Below are 14,376 nucleotides of genomic sequence, written 5' to 3' on the forward strand. Positions count from 1 at the left end.
ACACTGAGAATCTGCGATCAATCAAAAGGATCTCATTTTGAATCCATCAATAGATTAGCCTACGCCTAGGTGTCTGAATATGAGGAGTCCTAAAAAAAGCTTTCCAGTTTCACTAAAATACCTAACGTTGCGCAGCTCACTCTCTGATGGCTGATGCACTCGTGCTAAAAGCCTATCTCTCTCTTGTTTTGCTTTGAAAAACAATGTTTGCTCAATGGGCCTATTTGGATGTTAAGAGAATATTTTGGTAGCATACAGCAGACAGATTATAGTCTTCTCTTTTATGTAGGAGCCATTTCCAGAAATGTAGTGAAAGGCCTGTTTTGTCTGCATGCTGTTCACTGATAGATTTGTCGCGTGTTCCCGACTGCAAGCCGAGGCTATGCCTTCTTATTGGGCTACATACAATCCACAGGTAGGCCATTTTTTTAAAGAAGCTATGGCTCCTCTGTGTCTATGTTATAAGCCTACTCATGGTGTAGTAGGCTGTTCTGAATGATTTAATTTACATTTGAACATACGGCAGTTAATTCTATAACTTTGGCAAATGTATTTAAATTCATCAGGGGGTTGCAGTACCTCCAGCACCTTTCCCACAGCTTATTTCAATAAGGAAATAAATGATGAATTGCTGCTGTGTGTAGGCCAACCAGACGGAATATTGATGATGATGTAGCCTAAATCAAGTGTTATGCTGCTGTGGTAGTAGCCTACTGTTGATATTTAAACTAAATAGCTTGCTACACACACTCGACCGGTCAATTCTCAAGCCATGCATGTTTGGATACTGGGCACACGCAACCTCTGTACCCTGCAGGGCAGACTGGGAAAAGGCACAAACGGGCACACGTGAGCTCCGTACAGGCACAGGGCAGACCAACAGATGGGTTAGGGGTGGGGGGGTGGTGAACTTCACGACATCACAGCGATTTGGGGCCAACGACATAAACTGTATACAAAAATTAATAATGATACCAATACCCAAAAGAGAGTGAGAGGGCAAAGGGGCAGGTGCTCAGGCACAGGTAAACCTCTATCCGTGCCTGAATGCATGCGCTGTGTGTGTGTGTGTGTGCATGTGCGCGTGTGTGCATGTGCGCGTGTGAGGGAGAGAGGTGACCATATAGAATGTGTTCTTTCTACATTTCCATGCTACATCTACATGCTTTCAGTTGCTGTTTATGTCCCATCTCTCCTCGTTTTCCAGATGAAGGGCACTACAACGAGTCATCAAGGCATGCGGCTCTGCCTCAGGACCCAGCCGTACCCTCTAACCTCTCTGCCAGGGCAACGCCAGTGGAGGACGGGCCCCGGGCCCCTCCAGCCATACCCACGGACCCAACAGACTCATCAGGGGTGACAGCAGAAAGCACCAGAGAGCAGCCTGTGCAACCGTCAGTGCTAGCTAATGCCTCCTCCTTAGCCTCCTCCTCAGCCATCAACAGTGACAATCAAACAGCAGGAACAACAGACCCTTTGTCTTTAGCCCCTGTAACCAACAGCACCTCAAACACCAGCCCAGGTAGGACACGTCTTCAAACAATAATCAACCCCATCTTGTTGTAGAAGGAAAAAAAACAATCGTAATGTTATGTACGTACATACAGCCTCATGACTGTTGTTAGTGTCTCTACACACAGAGAGACTTTGGTTTCTTGTCATCATCGTTGTCGTCATCATCATCATCCTCATCATTATCATCGTCATCATCATTATGCTCTGCACCTTCATTCCCTCAAAATCCCATTTTCTTTTGGTCCAGCTCAGTCCCACATTACCCTGCTCCATCCCCTCCATCATGCTGCCTCTCCAGGTCTGACCTCATCCTTACATTATGGGACATCATCCAAACGGGACATTTTTCACCTGACATGAATGACCTGATATGAACCGATTTTTGCATCATTTAAACGCTGCTCCTTCTTTCATTGCAGAGGAGGGAGACAGCAGTTTGCCTGCGAACCCAGATTTACCTACAGTCCCAGTGTCCTCTCTGGCCACATTGGGGGAGAGCGACGCCATCCTCCCAGACAATGTGACTAGTCCTTTCTCCACTCACACATGGAACACCACTACACCCGCAAGGGCTGACACCAACACCACTACACCATCCACCACAGCAGCACACACCAACCCAACACCAGACTCTGTGACCAATGACAGTCTACAGCTCACAACTGTGACCACCACGACCGTCACGCCCCTGACCGTGACCACCACAACTGTGACACCCCAGACCATCACAGCTTCGACCACAGAGGCTGTTACAACCACAACCTGGACCACTACGACCACACAGGAAGTGACCACCCTCCAAGAGACCACAGTGATGGCAACCACAACTGACCAAACCACGACCACAACCACAACCGTTCCCACTACAACTACAAATGCACCGACTACCACTTTGACCATCCCCACCACCACCAAAGGAACAACCCCTGGACTGACCACAACTGAACCTCCCCCCACCAGTCCTGAAGGGGAGCATCTACCATGTAACATCACTGAGAAGACCTGGGTCAAAACAGGTACAGTATGGGCTCTCAATCAACAGCAGCTCAGTTTGAAAACCTTTCGTTAGTGTACTCTGTTTCGCCAAATAAATCAAACAAGATTTGAGATGCCACCGTATGATTACATCCCTAATGAAACCTTCATAAAAATATATATAACTGTTTGTTTTCCTCCAAAGTTTTGTCCATGCAGCTGTGGAGGAACAGGCTTGATATCATGACGAGGCAGAATCTGTCTAAAGGACTCACCCATGCCCTACAGAGGGCCTTCAATGACACCAATGTTTATGTCCAGGTCCGTGTTATTCTGCACTCTACTCTCTGTGTTCGGATGTTGTTACTGCTGTAGTGTAACTGGAGAAGAAAATCGACTACATCAAATACAGAATACAGTGCCGTAGTCCTGTTTAAATGTTGATAGTCCATGTTCACCTTGTTGGACAAGGATTTCATATTAGTTACTCTAGATGGCCAGAGTAACTAATATAGCTCTAGGAACTATAGTGAGTGTATTTACTTATTCTGGCACCCCTCTTAGCCATACTATTCATGGGGTACAATCTCTCACTTTGATAGAGGAGGAGACTGAAGTGACTAACGGTGAAAGGATTTCAATATGATGATAAATGGCATCTTGAATGGTGAATAGGCTTTGCTTTATAGAGGCTGTTAACAGTATGTGAAGAGAATAGCTCTTTATTGACCCTACTAGCTGAATGACTAAAACCTATTATTACCAGCTCCTCTTCAGACATGTCCGTTATTCAGTTCTCTTGTTCTCTGTGTTACTGTCTTTCTATTTTACTCTCAGTTCTCTCTCTCTCTCTCTCTCTCTCTCTCTCTCTCTCTGATGGCTGACTCAGTTTAAGTCCATTGATTTCCTACCTACCTACCTACCTACCTACCTACCTACCTACCTACCTACCTACCTGTCTGTCTGTCTGTCTGTCTGTCTGTCTGTCTGTCTGTCTGTCTGTCTGTCTGTCTGAGGTGTAATTCAGTGGTTGCTACTCTATCCCAGTCCTCTTCTCTCCCCATCAGAACCCATGTATTATTACTGAGCCCGGAAGTGATCAGCATAGTTATGTGTCCGGGGATAGCTAGCTAACACATACTGGTGGAGACTGGAGAGGAGTGAGTGGTAGTACATAGGGCTAGAAACACTAGTCTTGACCCACTGCAATTGTGTTGGGTGTTAGCGATAGCGATCAAGATATAAACAACACGTTTTCTCTTCTCAGGTTGAACGTGACCTCTGCAGCCCTCATAATGTCACTCTTGGGTACTATGTAGCCAGTGGGAAAACGGTCTACATAGCATCTGTGGTGGTGGAGACAATGAATGCCTATGGCTTTGACAAAGTGCTGGCAGACATCCGGCAGCACAGTCCTCTGGTGAAGGCTGTTCTGCTCCCTGTAGCCCCCTGGGCCTCCAGCCTCAGTGTCCATCTGCAGCTCAAAACAGGTGAGGCCCAATAGGGACAACACTCCACAACAACACATCCAACGCAGTAACACTGCTGAATGATGTGACCATGATTGTAGAAAATGTAGTACTCCGCTCTTATGTACTGTAACTGAATGTACTCTACTTGTATATTGATTGTTGCTCTGCGTTTTGTTTTAGTTCTCAGGTTCGTCGGGCCAGAAGACAACGTCAACTCCTGCAGTTTTGTTCAAATGATGGAACAACGGCTGGAGAATGCATTTGAGGAAGCTCAGGACAAAGTGCTGGAATCTTACAACGGGCTTTCTGTGGAGGTGTGTTAATGACTTTGGGCCAAATTCAATCCCACGCAATTAGCATACCTGTTTAGCGTGTGGTATTTACTTCGACATGTCTGATATTGTTCAACATCCTCGTCTGTGTTTGTTCAGATCCAGAGCACCGCCCAGGTGATTGGCTCTCCTGCCGTGTCTCTGGTCTACGTGGTGAAGAATGACAACGCGGTGCTGAACGGAACCGTCTCCAGCGGTCTCCTGAACCAGCTGACCGCAGAGCTGGTGGGCTACTTCCTCTTCTTCCCCCCTCTCATCATCGCTGAGCGTAAGTGCCCCAGGGCATCATGGGAAGGGTTTGCGTGATAGAAGTTTCCAGTGGCGTTTTCTTCTTGTTTTCTTCATTTTTTATACAGAAATATGTCATGTTTCCACTGAGTGTTGTCGTTGTCCTTCAGCGAAAGCTTGAGTTTGTGTGTTTGTAAGTGTGTGGTCTGAACACGAAAATATGAATAGTGTCTTTATTTCATTATACCAGCATATAATTAGATGTAAGTAGATAATTAGATGTTGAACTAATTGACAAAGGTGACGTTATGGTCCAATATTGTGCAGTGGAGAGGAGGCTGATTAGCTCACTTCATGCTAACCTGCAATCATTTGCGGCACCTTCTGGGTGTTTCTTCAGAAAATGGATGATTTGAGCACGAAGGGAAGATCAAATAATATTCTATTTATACACTGAGTACACAAAACATTAGGAACACCTGCTCTTTCCATGACATAGACTGACCAGGTGAATCGAGGGGGAAGCTATGATCCCTTATTGATGTAACTTATTAAATCCACTTCAATCAGTGTAGATGAAGGGGAGGAGACAGGATAAAGAAGGATTTTTAAGACTTGAGACAATTGAGACATGGATTGTGTATGTGCACCATTCAAAGGGTGAATGGGCGAGACAAAATATGTAAGTGCCTTTGAATGGGGTATGGTAGTAGGTGCCAGGCACACCAGTCTGAGTGTGTCAAGAAGTGTAACGCTGCTGGCTTTTTCACATTCAACAGTTTCCTGTGTGTATCAAGAATGGTCCACCACCCAAAGGACATCCAGCCAACTTGACTCAACTGTGGGAAGCGTTGGAGCCAACATGGGCCAGCATCCCTGTGGAACGCCTTCGACACCTTGTAGAGTCCATGGCCGACGAATTGAGGCTATTCTGAGGGCAAAAGGGGGTGCAACACAATAGTAGGAAGGTGTTCCTAATGTTTTGTACACTCAGTGTATTTGAACCCATCAAATCACGCTTTATTTATACAGCACATTTCAGACATGGAATGCAACCCAATGTGCTTTACAGGAAAACACTAATAAAAACAATGAAAATAAAAGCTAAAATATCCGCTACACAACGAGCATAATATAAAAAACACAAAGAATAACACAAACTGAACAACTAAAAAGCACCCCTAGGAAAAGGGGAGCTAAAAAGATGTGTTAAGATTCCCCCCCCCCCCCCCCCCCCCCCCCACAGTTTCGGCCCCCCTCAGGTTCTTTGGCAGGCAATTCCAGAGACCGGGGTCGTAATAAATAAAGGCTGCCTCTCCATGCCTCTTGGTCCTGGGTTTTAAGATAGTTAAACGGCCAGTGCCAGAGGACCTGAGGGACCTACTGGGTACATAACTTAAAAGCATGTCTGACATGTATTAGTGTGCACAGTCGTGGATGGATTTAAAAACCAATAGAAGAATCTTAAAATTAATTCTAAAACTTACAGACAGCCAGTGCAGAGACCTTGAAACCGGTTTAATGTGGGCTCGCCGCCTGGTCTTGGTCAGTACCCACGCTGCATCATTCTGTATGTTTTACAGTTCACCAATGGCTTTCTTGGGTAGACCAGACAGGGGAGCATTACAGTAGTCAAGCCTGCTTATAATAAAAGCATGGATGAGTCTGTCTGTATCAGCCTGAGAGAGAAAATGTTCCTCAGGTGATAAAAAGCTATTTTAGTCACATTCCTAAAATAATTGTTCAGAATCTAAAGTAACACCTAGGTTTTTTACCTGGTGTTTTATCTTTATTGCCTGTGAATTCAAATGTACAGCCAGATTCTCTCTCTGTGTTTTGGCTCCAACAATAAGTACCTCGGCCTTGATTTAGCTGGAGGAAGTTGTGAGCATTCCAAGTATTGTAATCACTAATACAGTATAATAATTTATCTGTGGAGCTAAAGTCGTCTTGTGACACAGAAATGTAAAGTTGTGTATCGTCTGCGTAGCTATGAAAATCAATGCTGCACTTTCTGATAACACTGCCAAGGGGAAACATACAGTATATAAACGGAACAGTATCAGACCCAAAATCGAACCTCGTCAACATTTGATATGTATTTTCTCAGAGTTATGTAAACTCATTTAGAACTGGACGGGAGAGGCCAACCCACCTCTCCAGCCCGTCCAGAAGGACATCATGGTCAATAGTGTCAAATGCAGCACAAGGATCGGACCCTTTGTTCAATTTTCACCTAAAATAACATACCCAAATCTCAGGACCTGAAGCAACAATATGCATATTCTTCATATCATTTGAAAGAAACACTTTGAAGTTTGTGTAAATGTGAAATGAATGTTGGAGAATATAGCACATTAGATCTGGTAAAAGATAATACAAATAAAAAACCATGCGTTTTTTTGTATTTTTTTGTACCATCATCTTTGAAATGCAAGAGAAAGGCCATCATGTATTATTCCAGCTCAGGCGCAATTTAGATTTTGCCCGCTAGATGGCACCAGTGTATGTACAAAGTTTTAGACTGATCCAATGAACCATTGTATTTATGTAAAAATGTATGTGTCAAGACTGCCCAAATGTGCCTAATTGGTTTATTTTTTACTTTTCAAATTCATAACTGTGCACTCTCCTCAAACAATAGCATGGCATTCTTTCACTGTAATAGCTACGGTAAATTGGACAGTGCAGTTAGATTAACAAGAATTTAAGCTTTCTGCCCATAGATATGTCCATGTCCTGGGAAATGTCCTTGTTACTTACAACCTCATGCTAATCGCATTAGCCTACGTTAGCTCAACCGTCCCGAGAGGGATACACCAATCCTGTAGAGGTTAAACCTAAGAGTACATGGACAGAGAGCTGTTTGGCCTGTGTTGGCTCTAAGATCATTTATCACTTGAACTAAGGCTGTCTATGTGCTGTGGTTGGCACGTAAACCATATATATATATATATTTTTTAAATACAGCTGGCACTTAAAAATAATTTTGCTGTTTGAACACCAATTTCTCCAGGGAGTGATTAACAATAGCTTACACTTCTTCAGATATGCAATTAAAACCATTTTGGACGAAGGTGCTGGGGATAGGATCGAGAAGGCAGGTAGATGGCTGAAGTTGTGATATCACTTTCCTGAGCATGTCTGTGTCAACCAGGTCAAATACATCCATTGTGCCTTTGCTTGGTAGCCTGTCATCAGGTCTTGCTTGACTGATACCCAGCCTAATGTTGGTTATCGTATCTCTGTAATATGCCACAAACTCATCACATTTAGATGTGGAAGAAAGTTCACATAGTTTTGGATTCATCAGGCCATCAACTGATCGAGAAGAGCACTCGAATAATTCTGATTAGTAGTGATCAAGTAAGACAAATTTGCCCGTCCGGCATTTCTAATTGCCTTGTTATACACTACTGGTCACAAGTTTTAGAACACCTACTCATTCAAGGGTTTTTCTTTATTTGGACTATTTTCTACATTGCAGAGTAATAGTGAAGACATCAAAACTATAAAATAGCACATGGAATCATGTAGTAACCAAGAAAGTGTTAAACAAATCAAAATATATTTTTATATTTGAGATTCTTCAAACAGTCACCCTTTGCCTTGATGACAGCTTTGGACACTCTTGGCATTCTCTCAACCAGCTTTGTGAGGTAGTCACCTGGAATGCATTTCAATTAACAGGTGTGCCTTCTTAAAAGTTAATTTGTGGAATTATTTTCCTTCTTTAATGTGTTTGAGCCAATCAGTTGTGTTGTGACAAGGTGTGTGTGTGTGTGGGGGGGGGGGGGGGGGGGGGGGTATACAGAAGATAGCACTATATGGTAAAAGACCAAGTCCATATTATGGCAAGAACAGATCAAATAAGCAAAGAGAAATGACAGTCCATCATTACTTTAAGACATGAAGGTCAGTCAACACGGAACATTTCAAAAATGTTGAGTTTCTTCAAGTGCAATCACAAAAACCATCAAGCGCTATGAGGAAACTGGTTCTCATGAGAACCACTACAGGAATGGAAGACCCAGAGTAACCTCTGCTGCAGAGGATAAGTTCATTAAAGTCACCAGCCTCAGAAATTGCAACCCAAATAAATGCTTCAGAGTTCAAGTAACAGACACATCTCAACAACAACTGTTCAGAGGAGACTGTGTGAATCAGGCCTTCATGGTTGAATTGCTGCAAAGAAACCACTACTAAAGGACACCAATAAGAAGAAGAGACTTGCTTGGGCCAAGAAACACGAGCAATGGACATTAGACCAGTGGAAATGAGAGATTTTTGGTTCCAACCGCCATGTCTTTGTGAGACGCGGTGTGGGTGAACGGATGATCTCCGCATGTGTATTTCCCACCAGAAAGCATGGTGGAGGAGGTGTTATGGTGTGGGGCTGCTTTGCTGGTGACACTATCTGTGATTTATTTAGAATTCAAGGCACACTTAACCAGCATGGCTACCACAGCATTCTGCAGCGATACTATTCCCATCTGGTTTGTGCTTAGTGGGACTGTCATTTGTTTTTAACAGGACAATGACCCAACACACCTCCAGGCTGTGTAAGGGCTATTTTACCAAGAAGGAGAGTGATGGAGTGCTGCATCAGATGACCTGGCCTCCACAATCACCTGACCTCAATTGAGATGGTTTGGGATGAGTTGGACCGCAGAGTGAAGGAAAAGAAGCCAACAAGTGCTCAGCATATGTGGGAACTCCTTCAAGACTGTTGGAAAAGCATTGGTCATGAAGCTGGTTGAGAGAATACCAAGAGTGTGCAAAGCTGTCATCAAGGCAAAGGTTGGCTACTTTGCAGAGTCTAAAATCTTTATTTAACACTTTTTTGGTTACTACATGATTCCATCGTGTTATTTCATAGTTTTGATGTCTTCACTATTATTCTACGATGTAGAAAACAGTAAAATTAAGAAAAAACCTTGAAGTAGGTGTGTAGGTGTGTCCAAACTTTTGACTGGTACTGCATAAATGCATTTTTTAAGCACAAAACTATTTAGGCAACAGGGATCTTGATCCAGAAGGGGATTGAATGTCTCTGCTGTAACCAAGAGGCTTGATCTTGGTATCTAGCCACGTAGCTTTCAAGTTAGCCAACCAAATGCATAGCTGGACTCCGGAGCTGGATATCATTTATTTGGCACATCTTAGATTTCTTATAGTTATACTTAACTTATTGTTATAAGCAGTGGCCTAGCACGCACCCCTGCAGCCCCTTGAATACAGTATAAACGGTATATTGCCCAAGCCTACTCTCTGTAACCTCTCTCTCATCTCTGCTCTCCCTCTCCCTCTCTCTTTCTCTCTCCCTTTCACTCCACAGCACTAGAGTACCACAACCTCAACACATCCACTGCCACAAAGCACTACTGGGTGATCACAGGTAATTTAAACTGTCATTGATTTTCACTAACTGCTAGTTAGTTAGTGCTTTGGTCGACTGTGTGTTGTGTACATTTGCCTGTGGTGTTTCTTCTCCCAACATCTTTGAGCTCCTCCTTTCCTTCCGAATCCTATCGATGCATTATTTAGAGCTTCCTGACATCTGTTTCTGTGAGATCACATCGGATAAATGCTCAGTGTGAAGGAGGCCCTGTTTTGTGAGAGGACTCTAAATGGCATACCTTTCTGCCACTGTCGTGATGAGACTGCAGTGCGCCCAGGTCAGCCCTACTATAATATGACTTACAAGTTTTAAATTGAGGAATGACCAAACCTCTCTTTCCTCTGTCCCTATCCCACCTCTCTATCCCTCTCTTCTCCTCTTACCTCTCCCCCCTCTCTCTCTTTCCCTCTCTCCTCCTTCCCTCCTTCCCTCCCTCCCTCATCCCTGCACACCCTCTCTCCCCCCTCTCCCCTCTCACGTCCCCCTCCCCGTCTCCACCTCTCTCTCTTTCTCTCTCTGTGTACTTCACTGCTCTGCAGTAATTCAGGATGTTGACAGCTCTTCTCTGGAAGGGAATTATCAGAGCTTTGCTAGTTTAATGGAGCAGCGGCTGGCTGAGCTGTTTTTGGTGTCTGGGCGTCAGGGGAGTCAGGGGAGCCGCTTTAGAAGGGCCACCACCGTCGGGAGCTACACCGTCCAGGTGAGGCGGGCACGCACACACACACATACACACAGGGGACTGCATGTTCACTCACTGATAAACCACTCAGTCCCATTTTATGTTCACTTGCCCCAGAGTTTCACTATTTTATGAAGATTCACGTAATTTCTATGTCCCCTTTTAGGTTTTGTCACAGATTAACATTTTTATGTAACGTCCCAGATGATCAGGTTTTATGAGGGGGGGGAGAGCTCACTAACGGATGTTGATCTCTTCCATTTAACACCCTCCCTTCTTAATGGCAAGCTTTAATCACAGCCCTTGATGAAACCATGGTGATGTATTATGGACATTAAACATTTGATCTATACCAAAACACAATGAATTCCACTGATTCATATTCATCCCATGAGTGTGTTCCCTGCGTGCTGTTCTTTTTTGAGTGTTTGCCCCTTCAGATACATAGTTATTGCTATTGTATTTTTGCAATGCCACATGACAGCACTGAATCCTCCAAATTGTGTTGCTCTTGTCTAGATGGTTGGCATTCGTCGACTCCCTGGGCCGAAGAACTCAGCCGAAATGACCTACTATGCCCAACTGAACGGTGCCCCCATAACTGGCACCACTGCAGCTAAGACCCTCAGTACCTTGGATTCCCAAACCATGGCCCTCACTCTGGGCTACTTTGTCCTGCTCCAAGCTGATCGTAGGTTTTTTTTTTTACACATCTTTACCAAACAGCCTTGACATTATTCTCTTACATGAAGTGTACAGAACTAGCTTTTCAGTCATAAACAGATGGATGCACAGGAGTTATTGCAGTATATGTTAGTTTTGCTCAGGCTGAAGCACTTCTATCTGTCTCGTAGCCTGTTGAATAGCTGTGTGCCTCAATCATTTTGTAATGATTGCAAACAAAAATACTTATTGATAGATAGTGTGTGTGTAGGCGTGTATTTATTTTGTCTCCATGGTTTCCCGACAGCTGTGGTAAAGGTCCCGCCTGCCAATCTGTGGATCATGGCTGTGCTGACGCCTGTTGCCCTGGTGATGGTCGTTGTCGCCATGGTCACCGCCATCCTGTGCAAGAGGAACAGGGTCATCTTCAAGACCAATGCTTTCAGGGGCTTCAAACCCCGCTCCAAGGTGAACTTTACATATCTCTTAACATCTCAATGTGCAGTTCAGAGAAATGTCACATCTGGGAAGGTCTTAACACTTCGTCTTGCGTTCGCTCAATTTCTCATAGCCAATGGTGACGATAGTGATGGGTGCTCAATAAGCATGATGGGGGGACGAAATAAGAATCCAGATGGTTAATGTGATGGAAATGAATCCTCGGCTAAATGTCCCTTTAATTGTCTTCTTGTTTAGACATCCTATCGGAGGGAGGGCAGTTATCACCACCAGGTATTGACTGAGTGTTATTTGTGAATAAAGCATGTTGACAGTGCCTGGGGGAAATCAATGGAAGGGATGGAGTGGGCTCACCATGGCTCATCGTCTACGATCAGTGGGCCATTTTATACATCCCTGTTGCCTTCCGATGCATAGTAATGATTCTTATCCACCAGGCTTCTACTCATCTCATACCAGCCAGTGGCTCAGTGGCGCAATCCAAGCGATCAGTCATTTTGTTACTGGATTAAATATTGTGCCATTTAGATTCATATCTAAATCTGCCCCGCAACCTTTCAGATTCCGACTCAACGTGCACTCGTGCAGCAGCAGAGAAAGTCAGCTGATTTCAGTGTAATTTCTGTGCGTCATACCAAAATCACTCCCTCCAGAAGAACAGATGTAACATCATTGCATATTTCTGGATGGGGAAAGACAAGCGCTAGCTCCAGTTTATGGTGTAGGACAAGGTCAGAGATACACTGGTGTCAAGTAAAAATAGGACAGTTGGATAGGACTTCTCTCCCAAAACGTGGCCAATTAGCACCATACTTGCCAACTGTATTTTACATGTGCGAGTACAGTGCTTCAAGGTTGTTGTTTTTTCTGATACTGTTTGTAAACATTTAATGTCACTGGGTTGGTTTTGAATGTGACATGAATGATTTAAAACGGTACCAAAATGGAGATTCGCATGCGATGCTGCAGATTTCTCTCTCTTTCCCTGTCTGATCCAGAGATGTGGCGCGCATGCGCAAATTAGACACACGTTCTTCTAATTACTTGGCTTAGGAATAGCTCGTGGCGATATGACAAAAGGACGTTAGTGGTAAATGTGCTGAGTTGAGCTCTCTGGTTCCACTACGCTGCACATATGTGCAGTCTGTTGCCGTGGAATGTGTTTGTGTCCCAAACGTTCTGGGAATGACGACAGAACGCCAAGCAGAGCATCACCCGTTAGGGAGATAGTGGACTTCTTGATCCACGAGTCCCAGCACATCATTATCCATCAAAGTGGGACAACAACACAAAGCTGCAAATCAATGGCATGGCTTCAGTCTGCATGGGTGTTTTTTTGTGTTGATCATTCAATCTGTGAGCGTATTTCATTGCTCTCCAAATACGGTATGTGGTATAGTCCGTCACGTGGCTTTATTTTTGACAGTTTGTGCAACGAAAAACGAAAACCATATCAATCATACTTGAGTTGTTTCGAGTGGTTCTACCATGAGGTCTCTTTACATAAAGTCCCTTGGCTTTTTAAAAATCAAACCTCTCCTTCTCCATCAGTATACCAAAGGAGCCCAAGTCGAAACACAGAATCCATCTTTGTCCAGTACATCACAGAGTAGCCTTGTGCAGAGTCTCAGATCAACTCCATGTCTTTATCAAACTGGGCAGTTGAAAGATGAAAGGAGGCCATTTATAAAGTTAACCGCATCAAGTGGACAGAGAGGTCTGCCTCCTGCCAGTGAAATGTATCTCTGTTGAGCTCAGCCTTCAAGGTTCATCTGTAGAAACATTCCCCCTGACTGTGAATGTCCAATATGATGAAGCCATGCTGGTCTCATACACTATCTCAGCCAGACTCTCACTGTTGTGAAATATCACTCATCTCAGGATGAGGTGAAGATGTCTGCACAAACAGTGTATCGATTTATCTCACAACCAGGTGTGATGATACAATTGATGGCACCGTGCAAGACACTTTAATTATTAAATCTGTGTGAGGTTGTATTCTCCCGTTCTATCCCCACATGCACAAGAAAATGTATTTACATATTTAAAGTTTTCCAAAATTAGTATAAAAAAAAATGGAATTTGAAAACAAATATATCTGTACGTTCTGTTCCTTTCGCTGTTTTGCAATGCAGAGAGGCTTCATGAAATGAGAGTCATTTGGTGAAACAAAGAAACTGCCTAGGTACAATATAAATCATAAACCAATTTAATTGTCCATTTCTTTCTTCCAATATATCCCAACTTCAAAGGTGCCATTAGACATTTCGTTTTAACATTTAGTAGTCTTTTCTTCGCTGACTGAGAGAAATCAGAGCTCACCGAGCCAACTTTGCTCATTTACCTTAACTGTAAATGAAATGTCATTCTCCTAAGGCACTCCTTTACTTTACCATAGATCATATGTCATCTTAAACCCTCTCTGTCCCAGCATGTGCAGGGATTTGACTATGCCAAGAAGCACATGGGCCATCAGCAAGGTGAGGAGACCATCTCTGTTACCAAGGAGACGCTGGTTCTGGGCCTCCCAGTGAGAGATGCCCCGTTGTCATTGGACAGGAAGGTGCACCAGGATGGGACCGCCTCTAAAAGACCTCCTTCTGCTGACATCATCCACAAAGGGTAAGAAGAACACTGAATTCAATTTAAACA

At 43.9% G+C, this 14,376-nt stretch overlaps 1 protein-coding gene across 5 annotated transcripts in view; it reads left to right on the forward strand.

Moving 5' to 3' along the window:
• Nucleotides 1-14,376, forward strand: part of LOC129866766 (UPF0606 protein KIAA1549L-like) — a 40,205-nt gene that overhangs the window by 16,930 nt on the left and 8,899 nt on the right. For 4 of the 5 annotated variants that reach the window (XM_055939625.1, XM_055939628.1, XM_055939626.1 and 1 more), the window contains exons 2-13: nt 1,208-1,522; nt 1,935-2,531; nt 2,696-2,811; nt 3,758-3,980; nt 4,143-4,276; nt 4,394-4,562; nt 9,861-9,920; nt 10,463-10,623; nt 11,122-11,293; nt 11,573-11,733; nt 11,962-11,997; nt 14,156-14,346. In XM_055939625.1, coding sequence (XP_055795600.1) covers nt 1,208-1,522; nt 1,935-2,531; nt 2,696-2,811; nt 3,758-3,980; nt 4,143-4,276; nt 4,394-4,562; nt 9,861-9,920; nt 10,463-10,623; nt 11,122-11,293; nt 11,573-11,733; nt 11,962-11,997; nt 14,156-14,346 — 2,335 coding nt within the window. The remainder of the gene's footprint in view (nt 1-1,207; nt 1,523-1,934; nt 2,532-2,695; nt 2,812-3,757; nt 3,981-4,142; nt 4,277-4,393; nt 4,563-9,860; nt 9,921-10,462; nt 10,624-11,121; nt 11,294-11,572; nt 11,734-11,961; nt 11,998-14,155; nt 14,347-14,376) is intronic. The other variant, XM_055939629.1, reaches the window with a different exon arrangement.

Source organism: Salvelinus fontinalis, chromosome 12 (genome assembly GCF_029448725.1).
Source record: "Salvelinus fontinalis isolate EN_2023a chromosome 12, ASM2944872v1, whole genome shotgun sequence".
In the NCBI taxonomy this organism is placed as follows: Eukaryota; Metazoa; Chordata; class Actinopteri; order Salmoniformes; family Salmonidae; genus Salvelinus; species Salvelinus fontinalis.